Source organism: Pseudorca crassidens, chromosome 1, assembly GCF_039906515.1.
Source record: "Pseudorca crassidens isolate mPseCra1 chromosome 1, mPseCra1.hap1, whole genome shotgun sequence".
Classification (NCBI taxonomy): domain Eukaryota; kingdom Metazoa; phylum Chordata; class Mammalia; order Artiodactyla; family Delphinidae; genus Pseudorca; species Pseudorca crassidens.
Window position 1 is genome coordinate 121,999,700 of NC_090296.1, and position 22,075 is coordinate 122,021,774.

At 56.9% G+C, this 22,075-nt stretch overlaps 2 protein-coding genes across 2 annotated transcripts; both read left to right on the top strand.

Moving 5' to 3' along the window:
* The first annotated feature begins 6,570 nt into the window (after window positions 1-6,570).
* LMAN1L (lectin, mannose binding 1 like) lies at window positions 6,571-15,316 on the top strand. The gene is given in 13 exon segments (XM_067728301.1): window positions 6,571-6,699; window positions 6,813-6,920; window positions 7,012-7,070; window positions 8,490-8,589; window positions 8,957-9,077; window positions 9,633-9,642; window positions 9,644-9,683; window positions 10,309-10,441; window positions 10,750-10,901; window positions 11,860-12,020; window positions 12,989-13,112; window positions 13,740-13,871; window positions 14,935-15,316. Coding segments are annotated over 13 exon segments (1,380 nt in total). The 5' UTR covers window positions 6,571-6,585; the 3' UTR covers window positions 15,061-15,316.
* Window positions 15,317-16,019: 703 nt separating this feature from the next.
* Window positions 16,020-20,990, top strand: CPLX3 (complexin 3). The gene is made up of 3 exons (XM_067755087.1): window positions 16,020-16,296; window positions 17,478-17,565; window positions 19,283-20,990. The coding sequence occupies exons 1-3, from the start codon at window positions 16,133-16,135 to the stop codon at window positions 19,505-19,507; spliced, it is 477 nt and encodes a 158-aa protein (XP_067611188.1). The 5' UTR covers window positions 16,020-16,132; the 3' UTR covers window positions 19,508-20,990.
* Window positions 20,991-22,075: the final 1,085 nt, after the last annotated feature.

Here is a 22,075-nt window from a genome sequence, read left to right on the forward strand (position 1 = left end):
ATATTTAAGGCAGCAGAGGCTTGAGCAAATCTGACTGCCAAAGGGAAGGACGTTTACCTTGGGATAGCGTCCACATACTGAGAGGGAGGCGGAAAATAGAGAGGGGAGGTCATGGTAGTGATTGAAGGTGGAACCTTCCCTAGAGCAAGGTCGGGCAGCTGGAATCCAGACCGTAAGGGGCAGTGGGTCTGCGATGGGAGAGGGACTGTCCTGGTGAGACTGCCAAGGAGAGGGAATGACGCAGTGGTAAATGTCTGACACTCAGGTCTAGGGCAGGTGTGGGGGAAGGGAGCTCTGATGTATGTGCCGGTGTCCATGGTGTACCCTCTGCCAGGGTAGATTTCATGCTACCAACCTGACTTCACTGAAAGCAGGGATCAGGGTGGACTTTGACAATAGGCTCTCACTAGCTGGTCTGGAAGCCAGCTCAGGTTCAGAAACATGCAAAGATGCCTGTGGCCATGAGGCCACAAGAGGGGCCAGGCAGGCGTCATAATGGAGAATTGCACCAAGTGTGACGAGCAAGAATAAAGGGGCGGGCTTCCCTGGTGGCGCAGTGGTTTTGAGAGTCCGCCTGCCGATGCAGGGGACGTGGGTTCGTGCCCCGGTCTGGGAAGATCCCACATGCCGCGGAGCGGCTGGGCCCGTGAGCCATGGCCGCTGAGCCTGCGCGTCCGGAGCCTGTGCTCTGCGACGGGAGAGGCCACAACAGTGAGAAGCCCGCGTACCGAAAAAAAAAAAAAAGAATAAAGGGGCAAGTTCCGGCTGATGGGGTGCTGCGGGAATGCAGGCGCAGGTAACGGGATGTTTCTTCTACCTGGTGGCATGTGAGCCCCCCTCCTGCTCCCATTCCTTCATTACTTCTCCCCTCTCTCCCTTGGTTTACGGTTTTTTATTTTCCCCCTCTTTCTTCTCTCTCATCCTCCCCTTGTGCTCTACTGGCAACTACTGGCAACTGGCATGTCATAGATGAGCGAGACAGAGTTCTCACCCAAGGAGCTTACAGACCTGGGGGAATCCGCTCAGGGCTCAGCTCGGTGCCCAGAAATCTGGTGGATGTTGCCCACCACCAGCACCGAGCCTGTGAGGCAGGGGACGGAGGCGTGGGGCGGCTTCTCAGACGTGTGGAGAGCAGTCAGGTACGGGGTGGGGCGATCCTGGCAAGGGAAGGGCACTGACTGGGCAAAGGCGGTGAGGTGCTTAAGTGTGGCCGGGATAAGGTGCCATGGGGTGTAGTTTGGGAGCAGGTGAGGCTGAAGAGAAATAGGGGCCCAGACCCCACCTGGCTTTGCAGGCCCCTCAAGGAGTTTAACTTTATGCAAAGATGACCAAGAGCAATTGAAGGATTTAGGGCAGAGTGACGTAGATCTGCACTTCAGAAAGATCATTCTGGCTGCAGTCTGGCTAGAGGAGGTTGTTGCCAAGATCTTGGCTCTCTGTGCACCGCTGCGGAACGGAAATACGGAGACAGAGTTATAGAGGAGAAAGAAAGAGTGGCTTTATTTCTTTGCCAGGCAAAGAGGCAACACAGTAGTCTAGCGCCTCAAGAACTATGAGCCGCTCGCTCTTTCTCCTCCATAACTCTGTCTCCGTATTTCTGTTCGGCATCGGTGCACAGAGAGCCAAGATTTTGGCAACAGGGTGGTGGTGTCCGGAGTGGAGACAGGGAGATGGTGGGGAGGCTGAGAAGCCAGACAGGAGGTGACTGATGGTGACCTGGACTAGGGAAGCTGGTAGGAAGTGGAGAGGAAGATGAACACGGTGTTTTACGGAGCTGAGTTCTGTCATGCCTTGTTCTAATGGATGTAGTACCTCACGTAACCCTCCAAACAACTCTTGGAGATATACGCTATTATTATCTCCATTTTGCAGATAAGGAAAGTGAGGCTTGGGGAGATTGAAGCATCAGGTAACAGTATGAGTGGCAGGAGCAAATTGAAGAGCTTGCTGATGGCTGATGCGAGGATGAGGCAGAGGAAGGGATCTGGGGGGATTCCAGTCTCCAGCTTGATAAGGTGGGTGGTGCCACCCATTTCCCCTCAGCCCTGGAGGAGGATGTGCTGGGCATTGGAGAAGAGGAGTTTGGTTTGGACGTGCTGTCTGGGGGCCTTTGAGACATCCAAGCAGAGAGGTCTACTCCAGGGTTAGACATTCATTCGGGGCTGTGGCTGCAGGAGAAGCCAGGCTGAAAGTAGAGATTTGGGGATCATGGGCACAGCAATGGTGCTTGAAGCCATGGACGTGGACGAGCTTGGCCAGGTAGCACGTGGAGCCTGAGGAGAGACGTGACCCGTAAGGGGCCACGGAGGGAGAACAGTGACCAAGAAGCAGCTCCTGGGATGGCCCAGGGCAGCAGAGAGGCAGGTGAGCCCTGGGGCAGGGGTTCTTAGAGCAGGGGGAAGAGAGGGGGTGTCCACAGCATTTCACGTTGCAGAGACCGTGTTGAGAATTGTCTGCTAAGCACAGAGAACGGGCATCGTCAGGACTTGCTGGAGCAGTTTTCCTGGGAGGCGGAGGTGGGGAGGGCAGGAGCTGGAAGGGCTTAGGGGGAGGTAAGGAAGCAGGGCTGGAGGGGAGCCCACCTTTCCACAGCTTGGCTGTGAAGGTGAAGCGGGAGAGCAGGTGGAGGTAGCTGAGGGCTTAGTGTAGAGAAATGAAGTTCTTCTTTTAGCGTGTCCTAAAATTTTCCATTTACAGCCTTGGTTTTAATTACTTTGTGGAGCTCCAGAATCGTAATCCTACTGGGGGTTTACAAAGTACAGTAAAACTTCAGCTACCCAGAAATCTTGGCAAACGAGCTACTCTGGAAAACCAAAATGTACTTGGATGAAAATATTTGAAATATAGGATTTCTTACTTTTTAAAAACTTTTTTTATTATGGAAATTATCAAACAGATAAAAGTAGAGAGAAGAACATAAGCAAGCCTCACGTCCCCACGACCCAACTTCATCGGTCATCAGCTCAAGGTCAGTCCTGTGCCATGCGCACCCTGTTCCCCTCAAGCTCTGGGATATTTGGAAGCAAATCCTAGATGTTACGTCAATTCATCCGTAAAGCTTTAGTATGTTTCTCCAGAAGAAGAAAAAAAAAAAAAAAAAACTACCACAATACCATTATTACTCCTAAAAATTCTAACAAGAATTCCTTAATTTAATCAAATATCCATTGTTCAAATTTCCCCAATTGTCTCATTTTTCCCACATTTAGTTGGTTAAAATTAGGCTCCAAACAAGGTCTATGCATTGCATTTATTTACTCTGTCTCTTAAGACTCCCTTTCTATTTTCATATACTTTATTTGTTGAGGAAACCAGGTTGCTTGGAGGCATGAGCATTTGGGAATATGGCAGAGAGCGGAGTATTGCAGCAGGGAGAGCAGGATAGGGAAGGATGGGGTGGGTAGGTAATGGCCAGACAGTGGGGACATCCATCTGTGGGAAGGAGGCAGGATGTAAGGGCCCATCCCAGGCAGGGAAGAAAGTCAGAGCTGCGGAGGGTGGCCCATCCCAGTGACCCCTGAGGCCCCACAGCCACTGGGGCAGAAGGGAGGTAGAAGGATGGCCTGAGACGAGGAGCAGGGGCAGAGCTCAGGTTGGCAAGAGGTCGGGCTGCCCGTCAGGCTGGAGGTGAAGTGACGGGCGGGGCCTGAGGTCAAGCCTAGAAGGAACAGGATGTCTGTGCTGGGCAGGTGGGGAGAGGACAGTGCCAAAACCCAGCTCCTGGCCCATCCCAGCTCCTCCCCACCTGGCCCCATCCCAGGAGGCCCTCCCTGGCCTCCCAGCTGCAAATCCACCCTTGGGCCCAGATACCAGATCCTTTCACAATGCTGGTGGTCCGTGGCCTGGATCCCTTGCTCTGCCTCTCCTCCTCCTCTTACTCCTGGACCCTCACAGCCCTGAGTGGGGCCACCCTCCTCAGCGAAGATTTGAGTACAAGCTCAGCTTCAAAGGACCAAGGCTGGCATTGCCTGGGGCTGGAATACCCTTCTGGAGCCATCACGGAGGTAAGGGGGCCAGCCATGCCCAGGGTGGAACACTGGAGGGGCCGACCAGCTCTGTGTGGCTGTGACTTGGTGGGGAGCAGGCCTGCCAGTACCAGCCACTGCCCAAGATGGGGCCAGGCCTGGGCAGCCAGTGCCAGGGGCCCAGGACCCCTCCCAGACCTGTCTGCTGCTCCACGACAGCCCCACCCCCACCCAGCAGCCTCAGTTTCTCCTCTCTGCTTCTCCTCTTCTTTGCCCTGGGGCTTCTCTCTTCTCTCTTTATTTATTTATTTATTTTTTTTCGGTACGCGGGCCTCTCACTGCTGTGGCCTCTCCCGTTGCGGAGCAACAGGCTCCAGACGCGCAGGCTCAGCGGCCATGGCTCACGGGCCCAGCCTCTCAGCAGCATGTGGGATCTTCCCAGACCAGGGCACGAACCGTGTCCCCTGCATCGGCAGGCGGACTCTCAGCCACTGCGCCACCAGGGAAGCCCTCTCTTCTCTTTTTACCCCTCCTTGGAGGACCCCTCACCCTGCCTCTTGGACCTGTGAACACACACACACACACACACACACACACACACACACACACACACACACGTTCATAGGATGAGTCCCAGACACACAGACACCAGGCAACTTGGACCAGCAGCAACCTACACTTTGGCTCCACGCTGTTGGGTCTGTGGCTGTCCAAGAGAACTAGGGGGCTACCTGAAGGGAGGCATCCCCATGGCCAGCTGTTTTGCCAGAGAGGGCCCCAACCCTGCCCTGTATGTTTGTTGGGTGGAAGCAAGCATGAGAGCATCTTAGCCCATACTTTGTATCCAGGGCCTTCTAAATCCAGACCTACGAAGAATCTCTCTTCTGCTTGGTCTTGTTCTAAAAAGATTCTGGAGGACTTATAAGGACCTATGCAATACAGAGGAGTTTAAATTAGGAGTGAGCAAGAAGAATAAGACTTAGGGTTGAGTCCTGAAATGAGTCCAAGAATGTGGCTTGTTGCCAAAACATAAGCTGTGAAGTCTGCCCACCCTTCAGAGTTGGGCCGTGGATCTGGTTCAGAGCCTCCTAGCAGACAAACCAAAGAGAGAGAGCAGATCCATTGTGTATTTCCGTGTCTGTGAGATGAAATTTCTGAAAAACAGCATGACTCCTAACTGAGACCAGAACAAACATCCCTTTAAGAAGACCGGCCCTCTCGGCAGTGTTTAGGCCCAGTCCTCCCTCGCAGAGACACAGGAGGTAAGCCAAGGAGGGGGCTGTTCCTCATAGCCCGGAGCCAGGCCCTGCCTCGGGGCCAGGATGCCTGAGGGCCAAGATGGCAAGGCCCATACCACACTCACGCTCCGGGCCATGCCAAGTCTGGGGTGTCCCAGGCCATATAGGGGAGCAGAGGTATGTTCTTCAAGGCCACCCAGTGATATGCTCACTGTCCATTCATTCATTCCTCCTTGTATCAGACTCACCCGGTGCCCTGTGTGCCCAGCCCAGAGCCATAGAGCTGAGTCTGGTTCAAGGAGCCCACAGTCTAGGGGGAGGTCCCATGAACAATCCACATGAGGCAGAGCACAGGAGGGTGGCAGGTGTGGGCAATCTCTGCCCCCCGCCCGCCACTCCAGAGGCACTCCTGGCCTTGCAGCCTCCGAGCCTCCCTGCCCCCAGCTCTGGCCTTTGCCAAGCAAACAGGCTGGGTTATCAGTCTCTAGAACGGCTGGCAGGGACTGGGCCCTGGGCCACGTTCCAGGCTGGCAGGCCGCAGAGGAGGGGAGCCAGCAGGGGCGGGGCCTCTGATCACCCTTCTCCTTTTCCTGCCAAGCCTGCCTCAGTTTCTCACCCCTTTCTTCCCTCCTCCCCCACCCCGCCCACACCAGTGGTAATTCTCACACTCACTCCATCCCTCACCCTTTCCTCAGTCCCGCAGACCAGTTCCCACCTTCGCTTTCATACTTTCCCCACCTTGAGATGTCCCCTAGGTGCCCCCATTAGGAAGGCCCAGCCGCATCTGGACACACCCAAGTGTCTGTTCAGGGTCTAGAGTTCTGACCGTCCACGTGGTTATTCTCTCCAGGTGATCCCCTGTGTTCTGTGGTCTCAGGCATGTCCTTTCCCTCATAGGGCCTCTGTTTCCTCATCTGAGAAACACAAAGGGTTGGACACAAATCTGTCTCATGGCGGAAAAAGCTTGTACTTTGGAGTCAGACGGAGCTGAGTTCCAATTCACTTAGCTCCTTAAATTTTCTGAGCCTCAGCTTCCTCATCTATAAAAGGGGGTCTTATAAAAGCAGGCCACACAGGCCTGTGGTGAGGCTTACATGAGAATGCGGGGCAAGTGCTCTGTGTGGGTTTGGCCTCCGTTGCCCTCCCCTGGCAAAGGCCCATCCAGCCGTGCTGGGGTCTCACTTCTTTGGTGGATTCCTGTGTCGGACTAGCCAGCCTGTTATCTAATGGCTGTGATGTTACCTCCTTCCTCCTCCTGGAGCCCAGCCTTGACCAATGAGAGAGAATGATGGGGGAGCAGGGGCTGGTGGGGCCCAGGCCCTGAGCTGCCCTGGTCCGCAGATGCCATCTCAGGCCCGGAGGAGGTACGGCTGGCCCCAGCCATGCGGAACTGGAATGGTGCCGTGTGGAGCAGGACCCCTGTCCTCTTCTCTGCCTGGGAGGTGGAAATGCAGATGAGGGTGACTGGGCCAGGGCGCCGGGGAGCCCAGGGCATGGTGAGTGGCCCCACCGAGGTCCAGTAGAGGGGGTGAGTCAGCGGGGCTGGTGGTGAGCCCAGGGTTCCAGTGTCCTGCAGGGACCCTTGAGCTGAGCAGCTGGGGACCCGCAGGCCGTGTGGTACACCCAGGGCAGGGGCCAAGTAGGCTCTGTCCTGGGGGCGCTGGACTCGGGGGACGGCATTGGGACCCTCTTCGACTCCTCAGCTGAGGACACCCAGGTGAGTCATGGTCTCCTGCCCGCCGTCCCGCCCACACCCTCCCCCTCCTCGCTGTGCCCGTGGTCCAGGCTGCTTGTCGCCTCCCACACAGAACAGCCCTGCCATCCGTGTGCTGGCCAGTGATGGGCACAACCCCTACGAGGCGCTTGGGTAAGGCCCCGCCTGGCCTGCCCCGCACCCCATTCCTGCGCTGCCAGGGGCTTGGCGGTTACCCACTCTGCCCACCATGCCCCTGCCCTGGCCTCTGGCGAGGAGCCCCACTCCTAGGGCGGTGCCCTCCTTTCTGGTCTCTCATCTAAGCTGATGGCACTGCCCTGGGACTCCCTCCCACTCGGTCCCAGAGGTGCCTCCTCCTCCGGGGCCTGGGACCAGAGTTTGCTTGCTGTTCCTGGGAACCCCCCACTGAGTCCTCAACTCATTCAACCCAACAGCCCCAGGCAGCGGGAGCAGAGAAATGATGCGAGGTGTGGCCCATGCTCAGTGTTTTCACTCACATCATCTCATATTGACACTCTTGAGAAGTGGGGATCATTAGTGCCCAGTTACAGGTGAGGACACCGAGGCCCAGAGAGGGGAAGTGATTTGCCCCAGGTCACACCGTTGTGCACAGAGCTGAGATACGAGGGCAGATTTGCCCATGGAGTGTCCACGCCTTTCCCGCACCAGCTGCCTGCCTGCACCGTCTCTTTCTCTCAGATGACGTGGCTGCCCATCCCTCCTGAGCCAGGCTGCCTCCTCAGTAGCTGGGCCAGTGCGTCAGTGTCTCTCGGCAGGCATCCCCTAGCTCGTAACAATTAGAGTAATTGCTAACGTTTATGACCTGAGCTTACTGTACGCCAGGCACAGCGCCAAGTACTTCACATTCATTACTTGGTTGACCCTCATAACAATGTTATGAGGGAATCTCAATTATTATCTTCATTTTAAAGGTGGGGAAACTAGTGTTTGGAAAGCTGAGGTAACTTGCCCCGAGTCACACGGCCCTTCCTCTGCCCCGCGCCGCCTCCCTCGTGGCTGAAGGCAGTGGTGACAGGCTCTCTGGTGTGAGAGCTTCTGCGTGTCCATGAGCCCAGAGAGACTCAGGGCGTCTCAGGCTCAACACTCCTAACAAACACCCAGAGCTAGCGGCACCGCCCCTGCGGGGGAGGCAGGCTGGTCACACTGTCCCTGGCTGCTAGGATGAGTCTCGTGTTGTCTGTCCTGCTGCAGGCCAAGCTTGGCAGAAGGGAAAGGAAAGAGAAGCCATACCCAGAGGGAAGCCCGTGGGACGAGGCCCGGGGGACTGGGGGTGGAAACCCCACTGTTGGTCCAGGCTCTGCCCCCTAGGGAGGAGTCCCAGGGAGGGCCGAGTCCCAGCATTCTGCCAGGCAAGGCCTGCTTCCCCGCTCCCCTCTCTTCTGCTACAGGAGCAGAAGACAGCAAGGGAGGCTCGAGCTAGACAGCAAGGACAGGTCCTGCACCAGTGGGGGTGGCTGGCACTGCAGGCCTGGGAAGAACGGCCTCTGGGACCACACCTGCTGGTTAGGCCTTGGGTCCTGTGTGGCCTGGCTGGATTCCAAGTGCCGACAGGGATGGAGCCAGCCGGGTGCTGGGCTCCTGCCACCAGGACTTCCGGAACCGGCCTTACCCCTTCAGAGCACAGATCACCTACTGGGGGCAGAGGCTGCGTGTGAGTCTCCCCTCCTGCTTTTGTGGGTTCACCAGGCAGGGAGTGCAGATGACAGGGCTCGAGCTTTCTGAATGCCCATGACCCCACAGACATACCTGTGACACCACACACTGTCCCTGGTCCATGCAGGCAGCACCCCAGGGATCCTCCTCCCTACACAGACTCCCAACTGGCCCTGAGCACATGCTTGGGAGGGCTGGCGTGAGACCGGGTGTGCGAGCCCCTCTGCACCACTCTGACACCAAGCTGCTGCCCGCCTTCCGGGCCAGGGGAGCCAGTGAGTCAGGTGGGGACAATCCCCTTGCCGGGGTCAGGGGAGAGGAGTGGGCTCCCTCTGCAAGGGGCCCGCACCCTCTGTGCCCCTCAGGTGTCCTTGAACAGTGACCTCACTCCCAGCGACCCGGATGAGGTCTGTGTCGATGTGGGGCCCCTGCTTTTGGCCCCTGGAGGTTTCTTTGGGGTCTCGGCAGCCACCAGCACCGTGGCAGGTGAGGGCCCCTAGCTGGGAGCTGTGTGGCAAGAGGAAGAGGGACAGCCGCAAGGGACATTTAGAGAAATGGAGCAAAAGGATGTGATATAACAGAGAACCCGTGGAGGAACTCAGCTGGGGAGCAGGGAGCAACCAGAGGTGGGAGTCCTGGAATGACAGGGCTTTGGTCTTTACACTCTGGGAGCTGGGGAGCCCTGGAAGGTTGCTGAGGAGGACAGTGACATGGTCAGAGCCACGCGGAGGAGGTGGCCTCTGTGTGGTGGCCTGAGGGTGCTGCTCGGCCTGTGGTCATGGCTCTAGGTCAGGACGGTCCAGTTTTCTCACTCACTGGCGGCCCCCCTCTGGCTCTGTGTGGGGGTCAACCCTCACAGCCCACCCATCTGCTGGTCTGATCCTCACACCTTTCCCATGAAGTGAACAAGACAAGGGTAAGAGCTGCCCAAAGTCACCCAGATCTCTTGCCTGCCAGGAACATAATGGAGGCTGGGGAGAGAGGGCTGAGTGAGTGAGTTGCCGGGTGGGAGCTATCTTCCCTCTCTACCCCCCTTTCCAGATGACCATGATGTCCTTCCTGACCTTCAGTCTGTGTGAGCCGGGTGCAGAGGTAGCGCTGGCCCTGGGCCTTCCCTGGGGGTAGGGCTGGGGGAGAGGCAGCCCAGGGATCCCTCCCCTCCCCGGATGCTCTTCTCATGTCCAGCTACCAGACCTGTCATTCCAACCCTTATCTCTACCGGCTCATGGAGCTCTGCTCAGGCCAAGTCTTGTGCTAGGCAGTGCTGGGGACCAGAGGTGACCCAGAGCCAGGCCCTGTCTGTCCTCAAGGACCTCCCAGCCTGACTAGGAGCTATGGGAGCACAGAGGCGTCCTAACCAGCCAGGAGAGCAGGGAAGACCGCATGGCAAAGATGAGCTTGGAAGAACACAGGGAGTGGCATGGACCAAGGCCTGAGGCCTGAGAGAGCTGCTGGGGTCTGGGCTGCAGCAGGAGAGAAGGGTGTGAGGGTCGGCAGTGCAGTGGGCCTGGGAGGACTGGAATGTTCTGGGCCTGGTGGCAGAAGGAGAACCAGCTGTATGGGAAAGAGAACAAGCGGGGTGGGGGTGTCTTCCCATCCTGGGATGAATGTTTGGTCAGGGAGGGGGACTGGGCTTGTGGGAGGCCCTGTGAGGAGACTCCCCGGCCCCCAGATCTCCCACGGGTTTGGGGCCTAAGTTTTCATCTTCTTCCTCCAGCCTCCCCCGCAGCCCTTCCTGGAGACAGAGCAGCTCCGCCTGGCAAGGCAGCTGGAAGGGCTGCGGGCAAGTTTGGTCCTGGGCACCAAGGAGGACATGATTCCAAAGCCGAACTGTGAAGTCCAGGAAGAGGGTAGGGACCCAGGGAACGGGCAGGTGGGGCAAGGGCTCGATTGAGGGTCACAGGATCCTCTTCCCTTCAAACCAGGAGTCCTTTAACCAGTGGGGACACGGAGGCCTGAGGAGGCCATATGTAAGCAGGCTCTGGGGCCCAGGTGATGCGTCCTGTCCCTGCCCCACCACCCAAACACCTCTTTCCAGGGGAGAGTCTTGGAGGCAGAAGCCACACCTTTCTGGCCCTCCAAGAAGCCTTCGAAAGATAGGATCTGTTGCCCCACCCCAGCTGCCGGCTGCCTGTCCCAGCTCTGCCCTTATCCCCAGGGGGAAGAAGCTTTGCCCTGGAGGAGACACTGCACAGACACAGCCAGATTCTGCAGGCTCTCCAGGGTCTCTCCAAGCACTTGGCACAGGCTGAGAGGCAACGGAAGAAGCAGCTGGTGTCCCCAGGCCAGGCCAGGCCGGAGGAAGCCTGGGTGAGTGGCCCCTCAGGCATCCAAGGGGCTGCCTGCAGGCCTGGAGAAGCCGAGCCCCACGGGCACTGGGTCTGATGGCACCAGTGCGCTCCCTCTGTCCAGAAAGAGGAGCAAGCACCGTACTGGGGAACTAGTCTCCCCCAGGGTCTGGAGGGAACGGAGGGCAGGGGTGAAATGCTGCAGGTCGCACGATGGGGTGGACCTGCCAGGCAGGGGAATGGGCAGGAGGGCGGCTCTGCACAAGCGAAGGCTCACAGAGCCCCACGGCTGGGGCTGGGGAAACGAGTTGCCACGTATTTAGATGTGGGTCTCCAGACAAGTGACAGAAATAGACCGGGTGTTTATTTGCATGTAGCTCCACGTGTGATTTGATTCACATACGCTTGCTTAATGCTCAGAATCCTCATTTCCCCTCCACTGCCATCCTGGCTTCTCCCCTGGGGAGTCATGTCCCATGGCAGACCCAGCCTGGGGCCTGAGAGCTGAGCTCAGTCAAGATGTTAGATGCTGGGCAGAAGAGGCCAGCGGCTCCTGTGAGCTTTGCTGGGCTCTGGCAGCTCTAGGTTTGAATCATGTCCTCAGGACAGAGCAGCTGAGGCTGGGCTGCTGGAGTGGGGCAGAGGGGAGGGAGGCCACACTCCAAGGCCAGGCCCAGGACTCCCCCTGCCAGGTTCTACCCACCCCTGAGAGAGATGGCCAACGACCCAAGCACCGGGAGTTGACTGTGCCCTGGGGGAAGTGGGGAGGAGAGGACTGGCCTCCTTTCGGGGCAGAACCACTACTGGAAAGGGGAGGGACTTTGAGAAAGCTCCCAATTGGCCACTGTCAAGGGGGAAACCACCATCCTCAAGGAGAGGCTTTGAGAGGAGGCGGGAGTCAGAAGCTCAGGTGGAGAGGGTTAGATAAACCTAAGGTATCCCAAATGAGGAGGGCCCAGGTAATGGGGTAAGGCCTCTAGAAGGAAGAGGGCTGCAAATCCCTGGGGAAGGTGAACTCTGAGAAGAGAGGGGCTGTGTCCTGGGCCCTAGAGAAGAGGCTGGCACTCCTGCAGGACTCAGCTAAGGTCAGTGCCCTACTCCGTGGACAGCGGACTCTGCTCCAAGACCTGCAAGAGATGAGGTAAGGGCACAGGGAGATGAGGATCCTGGGGGAGAGGAAGAAGTCTCCATCCACCAACTTGGCTTCTCTGCCTGAAGACCGCCCCCCCCCCCATTAATCCTTTATTCCTTTCATCATTTCCTGAGCACCCAGCACAAAGTTTGCAGCATAGCGAGGGGCTACGGGCCGAGTTAGGTTTGTTGAACTGACCTGAAATTAACTGAATCAAGTGAAAATTTTGAAACTCCTAGTTTAAGCACAACTCCCTGAGACATTCTCACCCCAGGAGGGTTAGTAAATTTGAGCCTTCCTTCAGTGATAGCTTCTGGAAGGAGGGAACTTTTTTTTTTGGCCGCTCCACGCGGCATGCGGGATCGAACCCGCGCCCCTTGCACTGGCAGCACGGAGTCTTAACCGCTGGACTGCCAGGGAAGTCCCAGCAGGGAACATTTTGATGGGGTTCTTGGAGGGAGCACAACCAAAATCAGGCCCAGCTGGGGGGTGGGCAGTCCATGACTTCATTTTACCCTCCTCCGGCCTCCCAGCAGCCCTCTCTAGGCCAGGCCTCTGGAGTTACCCATAGAGCCCTGGGGGCAGGGGGTCACCTTGATGCCATGGGAGGAGGATGGCTTCAGGTTGTATGCTGTGGCTGCACCCCAACCCCAGCCCTCCTCCCTACATCTAGATGCCTGGGGGAGGGAAGATGGGATGAGGAAGAGGATCTAAATCCCTGGGGGCCAGAGACTGAAGGCAGAGCCCAGGGAGCCTGGGGTGGAGACAGACAGCTTTAGGGAGATGCTTCTCTGAGCTAAAGCTGTCTTGAGGAGAAGCTCTGGGGTTAAAAAGACCAGTCCCCAAAAGGAGCCATATGGATGGCGTCTGTTTCTCACCCAGGTGCTGCCTTTGGGGATTATGAGAAATGGTTAGGCAGTTTGGGCGCAATCAGAGGGGATAATGAGCTCTTTCCCTTGGTTTTCACCCTGCACCAGGGATGCAGCTGCTCACATGGCCTCAAGAGCCCAGGTCTTCTATCTGCCTGTGGGCACCAAGCATCATTTCTTAGAGCTGGCCCAGATCCTGAGCCTTCTGCAGAAGGACCTGCGGGGTCCAGTGGTGAGGGGCAAGGAAGCGGGGGCCGTGGGGCTCAGCCCCCTTCTTCCAGCACTTCTGCAGCCCCAGGCCCCTCCTGCCTTTGCCCTCCCCTCCTGGGACTCCTGTCAGGCACACCTGTGTCTGTCTGTGTGTGCATGCACACAGGCATGCAGGCCCACAGATATCATCTTCTCTCTGCCTTCTCTGCTCTCTGGAGAGTCCCACAGACTCTCAGTACCAGCAGGGCCCTGGAGACCACTTGGCCCAGCTTCCACAATGACCAGAAGATAAACGGGAATGGGCTGTGCCCAAGATCATTCAAAGCTTCACAGTGAAGTCCACTCTTCCTTGTGCCCCGCCCCGTCTTGCTCTTTTCCTTGCCCTCTCCATCACTCTGTCTTTTGCTCTCTACTTCTCTCTCTTGTTTATCTCTAGAGACTTCGGCCCCCTGGAGATCCCAGGCCCCAGGCCCTCCCAGCTGTTCCCACAGATGGAGCCATGGGATCTGGGGTGGGGAGGCAGCTTTGTACTCTGCCCTCTCTCCAAGTTCCCTGGATGAGAGTCAAGGTACCCCAACACTGGGAGAGGGAAACAAAGCCAACAGTGGCCCAGATTCTGGGTCCCCTCCCTCCTCCCTCCTCCTTTCAGAAAGCGGCAGCCAAGGACTCCTGCCCACCTGGTCGGCCCCCAGGGGTTTCCTCGTGTCTGTAGCCTGGAATCTTCCTGTTCTTCCTCCTCATCCAGACTGCAGGCTTCTTCTGCTATGTACACTTCAGGTGGGCCTTCCCATGGCAGGACTTCCCACACCTACCTAGCAACTCTTGGGTCTGGGCCATAGCCACTTCAGTTTGAGAGAGGGGGTACTGAGGCCCAGCGGGGGACCTGCATGGTCCCCCAGCTGGCAAGAAGCAGCGCCCAAGTTAGGACCCATTTGTTTCAATAGAGACTACTGACTGACTGCTCATCTCCTGGTCCCATCTAGGTCCTACCCTCACAGAACTCACTCTCTAATGTGAGAAACTGACAAGTAACTGACAGTCATGTCCTTTGTGGTCAATGCCATGATGGCAGGAAGTTCAGGGGCTATAAGAGTGCAGGAAAAAGTACTTGAGCCAGCTTGGGGAGATCAGGGAATCACCTGGAAGGGACATTTGATATGGGTCCTCAAGGCCACTAGGAGATTTCCAGCCTGACAAGATAAGTAAAGGCATTGATATAGAGGAAAAAGCATGAGAAAAGGCATGGAAGCATGAAAAAATATATCTTTTGGAGAAAAAGTGGCAAGTTCAATACTGTAGAGCAAAGGGTGGGACCAGTTTGTGAAACTGGGCAAAGAGAATTTAAAAGGTTGGGGGAGGTCACCGTTTCTGCTTAATGAGTGGTCGTAAATGAACGAAACACTTAGAGATGTAAGGTGTGCTAAGGAGCTTAGAAACGGGACAGTCCTTGTTGGTGGTATTTCAAGACAAGAAGAATCAGTGCGCGCTGGGCTGGTCCTGGAGGAGGAGGAAGTGTGCTGTTTTAAAAGCACAGTGGGAGAGGGGTTGGCCGGCAGATGTGGAGAACAGCAAAGGTATGAGGTGGAAATGATGACAGGCTTATGTGTTATGTATGAGTGCAATGGTGGCCATAAGGCTGGAACGACCTGGACAGACCTTGAATGCCAGGAGGAAAGTGTGGTACTGATGGAGCAGGCCAAGGGAGCCATAGAAGGCCCCAGAGCAGGGGGTGCTATGGTGCAGTGAGTGCAGGGAGGTGGGTGTCGTAAATATAAGGAGACTGGTCTCAAGAGCCCAGAAGGGAGAAGCCCAAGTAAACTTCTTCTCTCCCTGGCAGCAAGCAGGGGCTGGACAAGAACCTTCAGGACTATTTGTCCACAGGCAGCCTTCCTTTGAGTCCTGCACCACAAGTCCCTAGGACCCTGGGGGCTCTGAGGAGGCAGCCCCTCTCCCCCAGCATACATGGGTGACCTACCTCAATGCCCTGAAGAAATGTCCACTTCTCATTATTAGGAAGTCACTCTATGTCTGGGAGGTGGAGAGCTTGGCCAGTGTCCTCTGCCTCTGGGTACCCAGCTCTTACCCACACCTTAGCTTTTGGGGAGCTCCAACCTTATTAAAGGTGATTTCCCTCTCCTCAAGCTTTGATATGGTCATTTACCTTCCAGCTTCACCTTAATCTCTCTGAAGGCAACCTCTTCTAGATGGTAGCTGAGCGTGGGCTCCAAGCAGGCAAGGAGGCCAAGGACTGGCTTGACTGACAAAAGACCAGTTACCCCACAGGCCTTGAACCCTGGGCTATGGTGGGAGATGGAGTCACAGCTGTGTATAATTCTGTCCCCAAATTCAGCCAGAGCAAGGAGTGGTGCCTCCTGGTCCAGCCCAGGCAGCATCACCACGAACAACTCTCTCTCGATGCTCCCTGTAGCTCCAGGGGTCAGCAGGGCAGGCGTGTGACCCAGAACTCTGAGAGGCAACCCATGGAGCCATAATTGGTATTCCCTGCTCTCTGATCTCCCTGCCTTTCCCAGTGTCAAGCTCTCTGGGCAGCTGCTGGGGCAGTGGGTTGGAAAGAAGGTTGGGGAGGGACCACGGCTACTCGCATTCCCAGCTGAAATCCTGGCTACCCGGGGAGGAGGAAGTGGGCGGGAGAATAGGGAGCTGTGTGCTGGGCGTATAACAGCACAGCTCGTTCCCCTGGGGAGCGACCCCCTCCCCGAACCCCTCGCGGCCGGCCCCAATCCGTTGGCAGCAGTGCCCAGAGGAGCTTGGCATTGAAGGAGGCACGTGGGGGAGGCGGGTGTGAGGAGCGAGCACGTGGTCCCGCCTCCTCAGCCCCGTGCATGCCCCCCGCCCCCTGTGAGGAGGGGTTTGGGGAGGTGGAGGCGGGCCCGGACAGGGGCGGGCGGTGGGCGGTGCAGAGCGTGGGGCTCCTGCCGCAGGCAGGAGCTGTCCGTAAGCCCTAGTGCTGAAGTAGGCGCGGACGTGCTTGGGTGCCCGCCGCGTGGTACCCGGCGCCCGGTGCCCGGGCCAGCGAAGACCATGGCGTTCATGGTGAAGACCATGGTGGGCGGCCAGCTGAAGAACCTTACTGGGAGCCTGGGGGGCGGCGAGGACAAGGGGGACGGGGACAAGTCGGCCGCCGAAGCGCAGGGCATGAGCCGAGAGGAGTATGAGGAGTACCAGAAGCAACTGGTGGAAGAGAAGTGAGTGGGATCCCTTCCTGGCTCCAGCAGCCCTCCCCACCCCCCAAGGGCCGCGCGGCCCACCCTTAGGGCAATCTCAGACCCCGAGCCCCTCCCCTACTTTTCTAGACGAGGTGAGAGGCTGGGATGCGCCCTCTAGGCTGCCCCCAGAGCCATCCCATCTCAAACCCAGAACCCCGCTCCACACTCGGGCCCAGAAGGAGTGGGGGACGGGGAGATAGGGGCCTGGGACAAGGTGAGGGCACGTGCATTACTTGTTTCTGACGAAACAAGTAATCCCTTAATCCGATCTGGTCCCAGCCGTCTGTGTCTTCCAGCTGGAGCTCCTCTGAGCCTGAGGCTCTGAGAAAAGCGGTGCAGCTGAGGCGCAATCAGTCATGGAGACAGATCCTGAGATGGGGGCACTCATAGATAATTGAGGCTACTTGTGTGAGGACGACGCTGGGACAGAGAGGGAGCTGGGGTGGCGTTAGGGGCTGAACTCCACAGCTAAGCTGTTTGGGTCAGATCCTGGCTTCGTTTCTTTTTATCTGGGTGACCCTAGGCAAGTTACTTAACCTTTCTGTGCCTCGGTTTCTTCTTCTGTAAAATGGCAATGGTAATAAAACGTGCCTTATGTATTTATGAGGGTTAAATTACTTAATGCACATAAACTGCTTAGCGGAGCGCCTGGAACATGGCAAATCATTAAGTGTTAGCTATTATTTCACTTAATCGTGATAACAGTTTTGTGAGTTGCAAAGTCTTATCCCCATTTTACAAAAGAGGAAGGTAAGTGACTTACTCAAATACATAAAGTGGTAGTGGATTCAGGACGCGAACCCATGTCTGTCCTGAATACTTCGCCCCACACGACACAACCTGTCAGGAAAGGAAAAGACCGAGTCGGAGACCGCGAGGGACATATGTTAGGGTCCGCAGAGACAGACAGACAGACACCCCCGCACCGATAGCTCCCGTCCAGCGACGGGTACGGAAGCGATAAAGGGCTCTGTGATAGCTGGGAGAGGCAGTAAAGACTAATCCCGGCTGGTCAGAGCACCGAGCACCCAAAATACAGGCCCTCGGGCAGGAGGGATGCAAACTGCCGCCAGGACCCAGAGACCCTTCCCGCCCCTTCCTCGCAGACCCCGCCCATTTTCACAGCCCGGGCAGTAATTCCGCCCCCGGTGCCCCCACAGGATGGAGCGGGACGCGCAGTTCACTCAGAGGAAGGCAGAGCGGGCCACGCTGCGGAGCCACTTCCGAGACAAATACCGGCTGCCCAAGGTAAGCTTAGGAGCCCGGGCTGTAAGGCACCACCGGGACCCCTGAGCTCTGGGCCCCGAACTCCTTTGCCCCGCTCCCGGCGCCGCAGCTCTCAGGGAGTGTTTGATTAAATCATGGGTTCTCTCACTCGTTCATTCATTCACTGTTAACTGGAGCCCGCCAAGCCAGGGCTTGGCACTGAGGGGTAGTCCAGTCCTCGGGGGACTGATAGGTTTGTGTTTCTGGAGCCATTCCAGGCCCCTTCTCTCCTCCAACCCCCCACTCACCCAACCCAGAGTCAGGCCTAGGCAGATGGAGGGTTGGAAGGCAGTAGATTTTACCACAGGTGAAATCTCTTGGGGCTTCTGAACACCCAGGGAGGGAGGTGGGTGGAAAGAAGGCAGCACCTTCTGTGGGCCAGGCACTTGACCTTCACACCCTTACCTAACCCCTCAGTGACTCTGCCAGGTAGCTACTATGCACACCTACAAATAAGGAAACTGAGGCTCAGAGAAATTAAGGGACTTGGCTAAGGCCATACAGCCAGCGAGTGATGGAACCGGGATCAGAGATCAAGCCTCTGCATGCTGAGCCTGCACTTGCTCCCGGACCCCTTGCTGCCTTCCAGAGTATGAAGTCTGTCTGCAGAGAGCAAAGGAACCCCTTTGGTTGGCCAAGCAGCCAGGAGGATGTCTCCCCTAGGTACTGCAGCATCAGATGACCATGTAAGTGTTCTACTCCTGTTGCCTAAGGAGGGAACTGAGGCACAAGCCACTCCCCGTGCCCAGAATTGTGCTAGACTCTGAAGAGAAACAGAAGCACAGGCTGCGGTACACCTGACCTTGATCTTCCACTTGAATTGGAAGATCAGATATGTGAATGTCACATTCACTCACTCAACAAATGTTCACTGAGCCCGTGGCTGCCTCTGACTCCCCAGAGCACACTAGTCTTTTGAAAATCTCTCAAAGGGAGAGTTAAACTCAGCTAGGAATGGAGTCATTCCTCCAGTGCTCGCACTAAGCGTATAAGAGACACAACTCTGCCATCGGGGAACACTGAGTCCAATAGGAGAGAGCAGACTTGGCTGTAACTCAGTAGGACATAAAGTGGAAAGCCCCAGGGCCCCCAAAGGGACAGGGAAGTGCAATGACAATCAGTAGGCAGGTGCTGTGTAAGGAGAGCACAGATGTTGGAATCAGGGACATAGGTTTAAATCTAGCTCCCTCACTTCCTAGTGGTGTGACCTTGGGCAAGTTACTTAAGTTATCTGAGCCTCAATTTCCTTTTTTGTAAAATGGGAAAAACAATACCTACCTCACAGGGTTGTTGTGAGAATTAAAAGCACTCAGCTCGGTGTCAGCTACAGGATAGGTGTTTGGTGAATGGAACCCCTCACTGTGATTGGTAACATCCTTCAGTGTAGTTAATGATAGTCAACACACGACTTAGCTGACTCAGTCTGCCTCTGAAGGATTTTCATGTTGTCATTACTCACTATGCTAGTGTCTTACCTTCAGCATCTCAGAGTGAAGTGAGGTGGTGTAAAAGTGCAAGGTCTCCATATCCAAGCGTCAAAAGCTTGATCCTGGGATGGGGGAGGGGGACTGAGCTCACTGGAACATGGAGCTCCAGAATCTTGGGGCCTGGAACCCAGCCCAGGCCTCCTCCCTGCCACTCAACTCTGGGTTCTCACAGCCTTCCAACCCCACCCCACCCCTTTTCCTCTTCCCTTCAGAATGAGACAGATGAGAGCCAGATCCAGATGGCAGGTGGAGATGTGGAGCTGCCCCGGGAGCTGGCCAAGATGATTGAGGAGGACACAGAGGAGGAGGAGGAAAGGGCCTCGGTCCTTGGGCAGCTGCCCAGTCTCCCTGGCTTGGACCTTGGCTCACTTAAGGACAAGGCCCAGACCACACTGGGGGGCCTCAAGCAATCAGCTGAGAAGTGCCGCATCATGTGACTACTTCCTCTGGGGTTGCCCACGGGGGTGACCAGAGGTCTGGCCCCACATAAGTGCTAACAGCATGCCTCAAATTCCAGGGACCCATAGCCCATCTTGGCTTTGTTTCCCTGCCCCAGGCCAGCCCCAGGACCCTTCTCATCCATGGCTCCAATCTGCCTTCTGCTTTCTCCCTCTCCCATGGGACCCAAGTCTCCATTCCTCACCCTACCCCTCAGGACCCACCCTCCCTACTCAGCCTGGGAAGGCCTCCCAAGATTGTAAGAATAGGCCCGACCCTCTCTGGCCATGGCCCCAAGTTCCTGAACATGGAAGCACACATAGAGGGACACACAGAGGGACACAGAGACCCTGGCATGTGCAGAGGGATATGCCGCAGATGCATCCTGGCCCACGCAAACACAAACACAGGCCAGCTCCCCTGGGTGCCTAGCTCCTCTAGACACCGACATTCAGATGCGCTTAGAGAGGGGCTTGAGGCAGACACCCTCAGCAGTCAGGAGGCCTGAGTTCAAGTCTCCACATTTATTCTCCTTAAAACCCAGTGCCCTTTCTGGGCCTTATTTCATCATCTGTAACATGGGAATGGACTGGGTGATTTCTAAGACTTTCTAGCTTGGCCTCCCCGGCCCCTGAGAGTCAACCCCACAGCCCTCGTTGGGTAGGGCAGCAGCTGCAGCCACAGCCTTAAGCGGCTGCCACCGTGGGCTCTGGCTCTCAGAAGCTGAGTGATGCTGTGAGGGGCCTAGTGCCAAGGATGAAGCTGGCACTGAACAGCAGCCCAGGTGGCTCCGGGCCTTCTCTGGGCCCAGGGCCCAGCCAATTTCTGTTCTGTTCCTGTAGAACTCTCTCTGGATTCCATAGCTGGATTTCCTCTCTCAGCTCAGTGAAAAATAAAAATTCCAGATGACCTGCCTATTCTCCCACTTCTTACTGACCTCCAGGAGTCTTGGGTTTCACAGGCCCCTAACCCTGCCCTTGGAGGGGTGTCCTCTCCCTCCCACCCACAGCTTCACAGGAGTGCCAGCTCCTGTGGGATATTCAAGCTCTGCCCTCTCAGGGCCCTGGGCTGGGGCGGGGTCCCCGCACTGACAGCACCAGGTTCAGCCTGTGGCCCGATGAAATAACTCTGGGCTTTGAGGAGGCTGTGGCAGCCATCTGGATGGGCGGCACCTCAGGAAGGCTGGGTCACTACCTGAGACTGTAGGAGGGGCTGAGGCTCAACCACAGCTGTCTCTGGCGCCTGTGCCTATATCCCCCTCCACACCTTGGAAATGGAAGGTGTAACAAAAAGAAGGCAGGGCAACTGTGTTCCAGCCCAGGCACTGCTGTGTGACTTTGAGCAGGTCCCTTTCCTTCTCTGAACCTGTTTTCCCCCCTGTGAAATTAAGAGCCCCACCCCACCCAATAATAATACCTGTTTCAAAAGGTGACCATTCGTAAAGCCCTTGGCACATGACGGACCATATCAATAAATGGTGACCCATTCTTTAAAAAAAAGTGAAGAGTCCAAATCTCATCCTCTCATCCTGCTCACTGGTGTGTGTGTGTGGGGGGGTATCCAGGAGACCAACCAGGAGGGTCCACAAGCAGGCCATCCCAGGGGCCTGAGAGGAACAAGGTGCTACAGGCTGACCCTGGTGCCCCCACTTGACACCAGCCTGTGGAGAAGCCAGCCAAGATTTACAGGTGGAAGAGCTGAGGGTTTGGTTTCAAGGGCAAAGCTTCTGTTAGGCCTCCTTTGTAAAATAAGAACAAGGAACATAAAACCTGTGCAATAGGTAATGTGGGGAGGGACAGGTGGAGGAGAGAGGACGAGGAGTTAGGAGGGTGGAGGCAGGGAAGGACGCAGGCCCAGGAGCTGGGCACTGCTGCTCAGGCTGTCACGCTGGGCCTTCTCTCTTGAGCATCCCAGGGGAAGGGGTCTGGGCCTCTGAGCTGCTCCTAGGCTGCCCCCCGGGGTAGTCACTGGACAAAAACCCCTCCTGATCTTCCTGGAGCTGGAGGAGACCAAGTCCCGGCCCCAGGCTGTGTGTGGGGGGCGGGCATGGGCCTCCTTGGCAGCGTCAGCAGCAAGGCTCACGTCAGCACTCCACCCTCCGGGGCCTTCTGCCTAATGGGATTGGACAGACCCCTTTCCCCTCAGTGGTTTTCAGGACCAAGAGCAAAAGAGGCAGGAATGTGGGCCATGGGGAGGCTGGGGGGTGAGCACTCACTGAACCCTCACACAGTGGGCTGGCTGGGGCCTGGGGTTAGGGAGCGGCAGGTTCCTTCCTCACAGCCTGAGAACCCTGAGCAGCTCTGACCTGTCTGCACGTCCCTGGAATCGGGGTGGGGGGTGGGTAGTGGAGGCTCTGGGGCAGGAGCTGGCTCTGGGGCTCAGGCAGAGATGGGCATGGAGGGCAGGCTGAGGGGTCCCCAGGCTCTGCTGGCCTCCCCCGCCTCCCGCTTCCTTCCCCTGCTCTTCTCCCAGGGTTGGTCCTTTGGGAGAAGGGCCCAACGCTGGCTGGGCTTGGGGGACTTAGTGGAGGTAGGAGGACAGGGCAGAGTAAGCGCCCAGATGCTGGA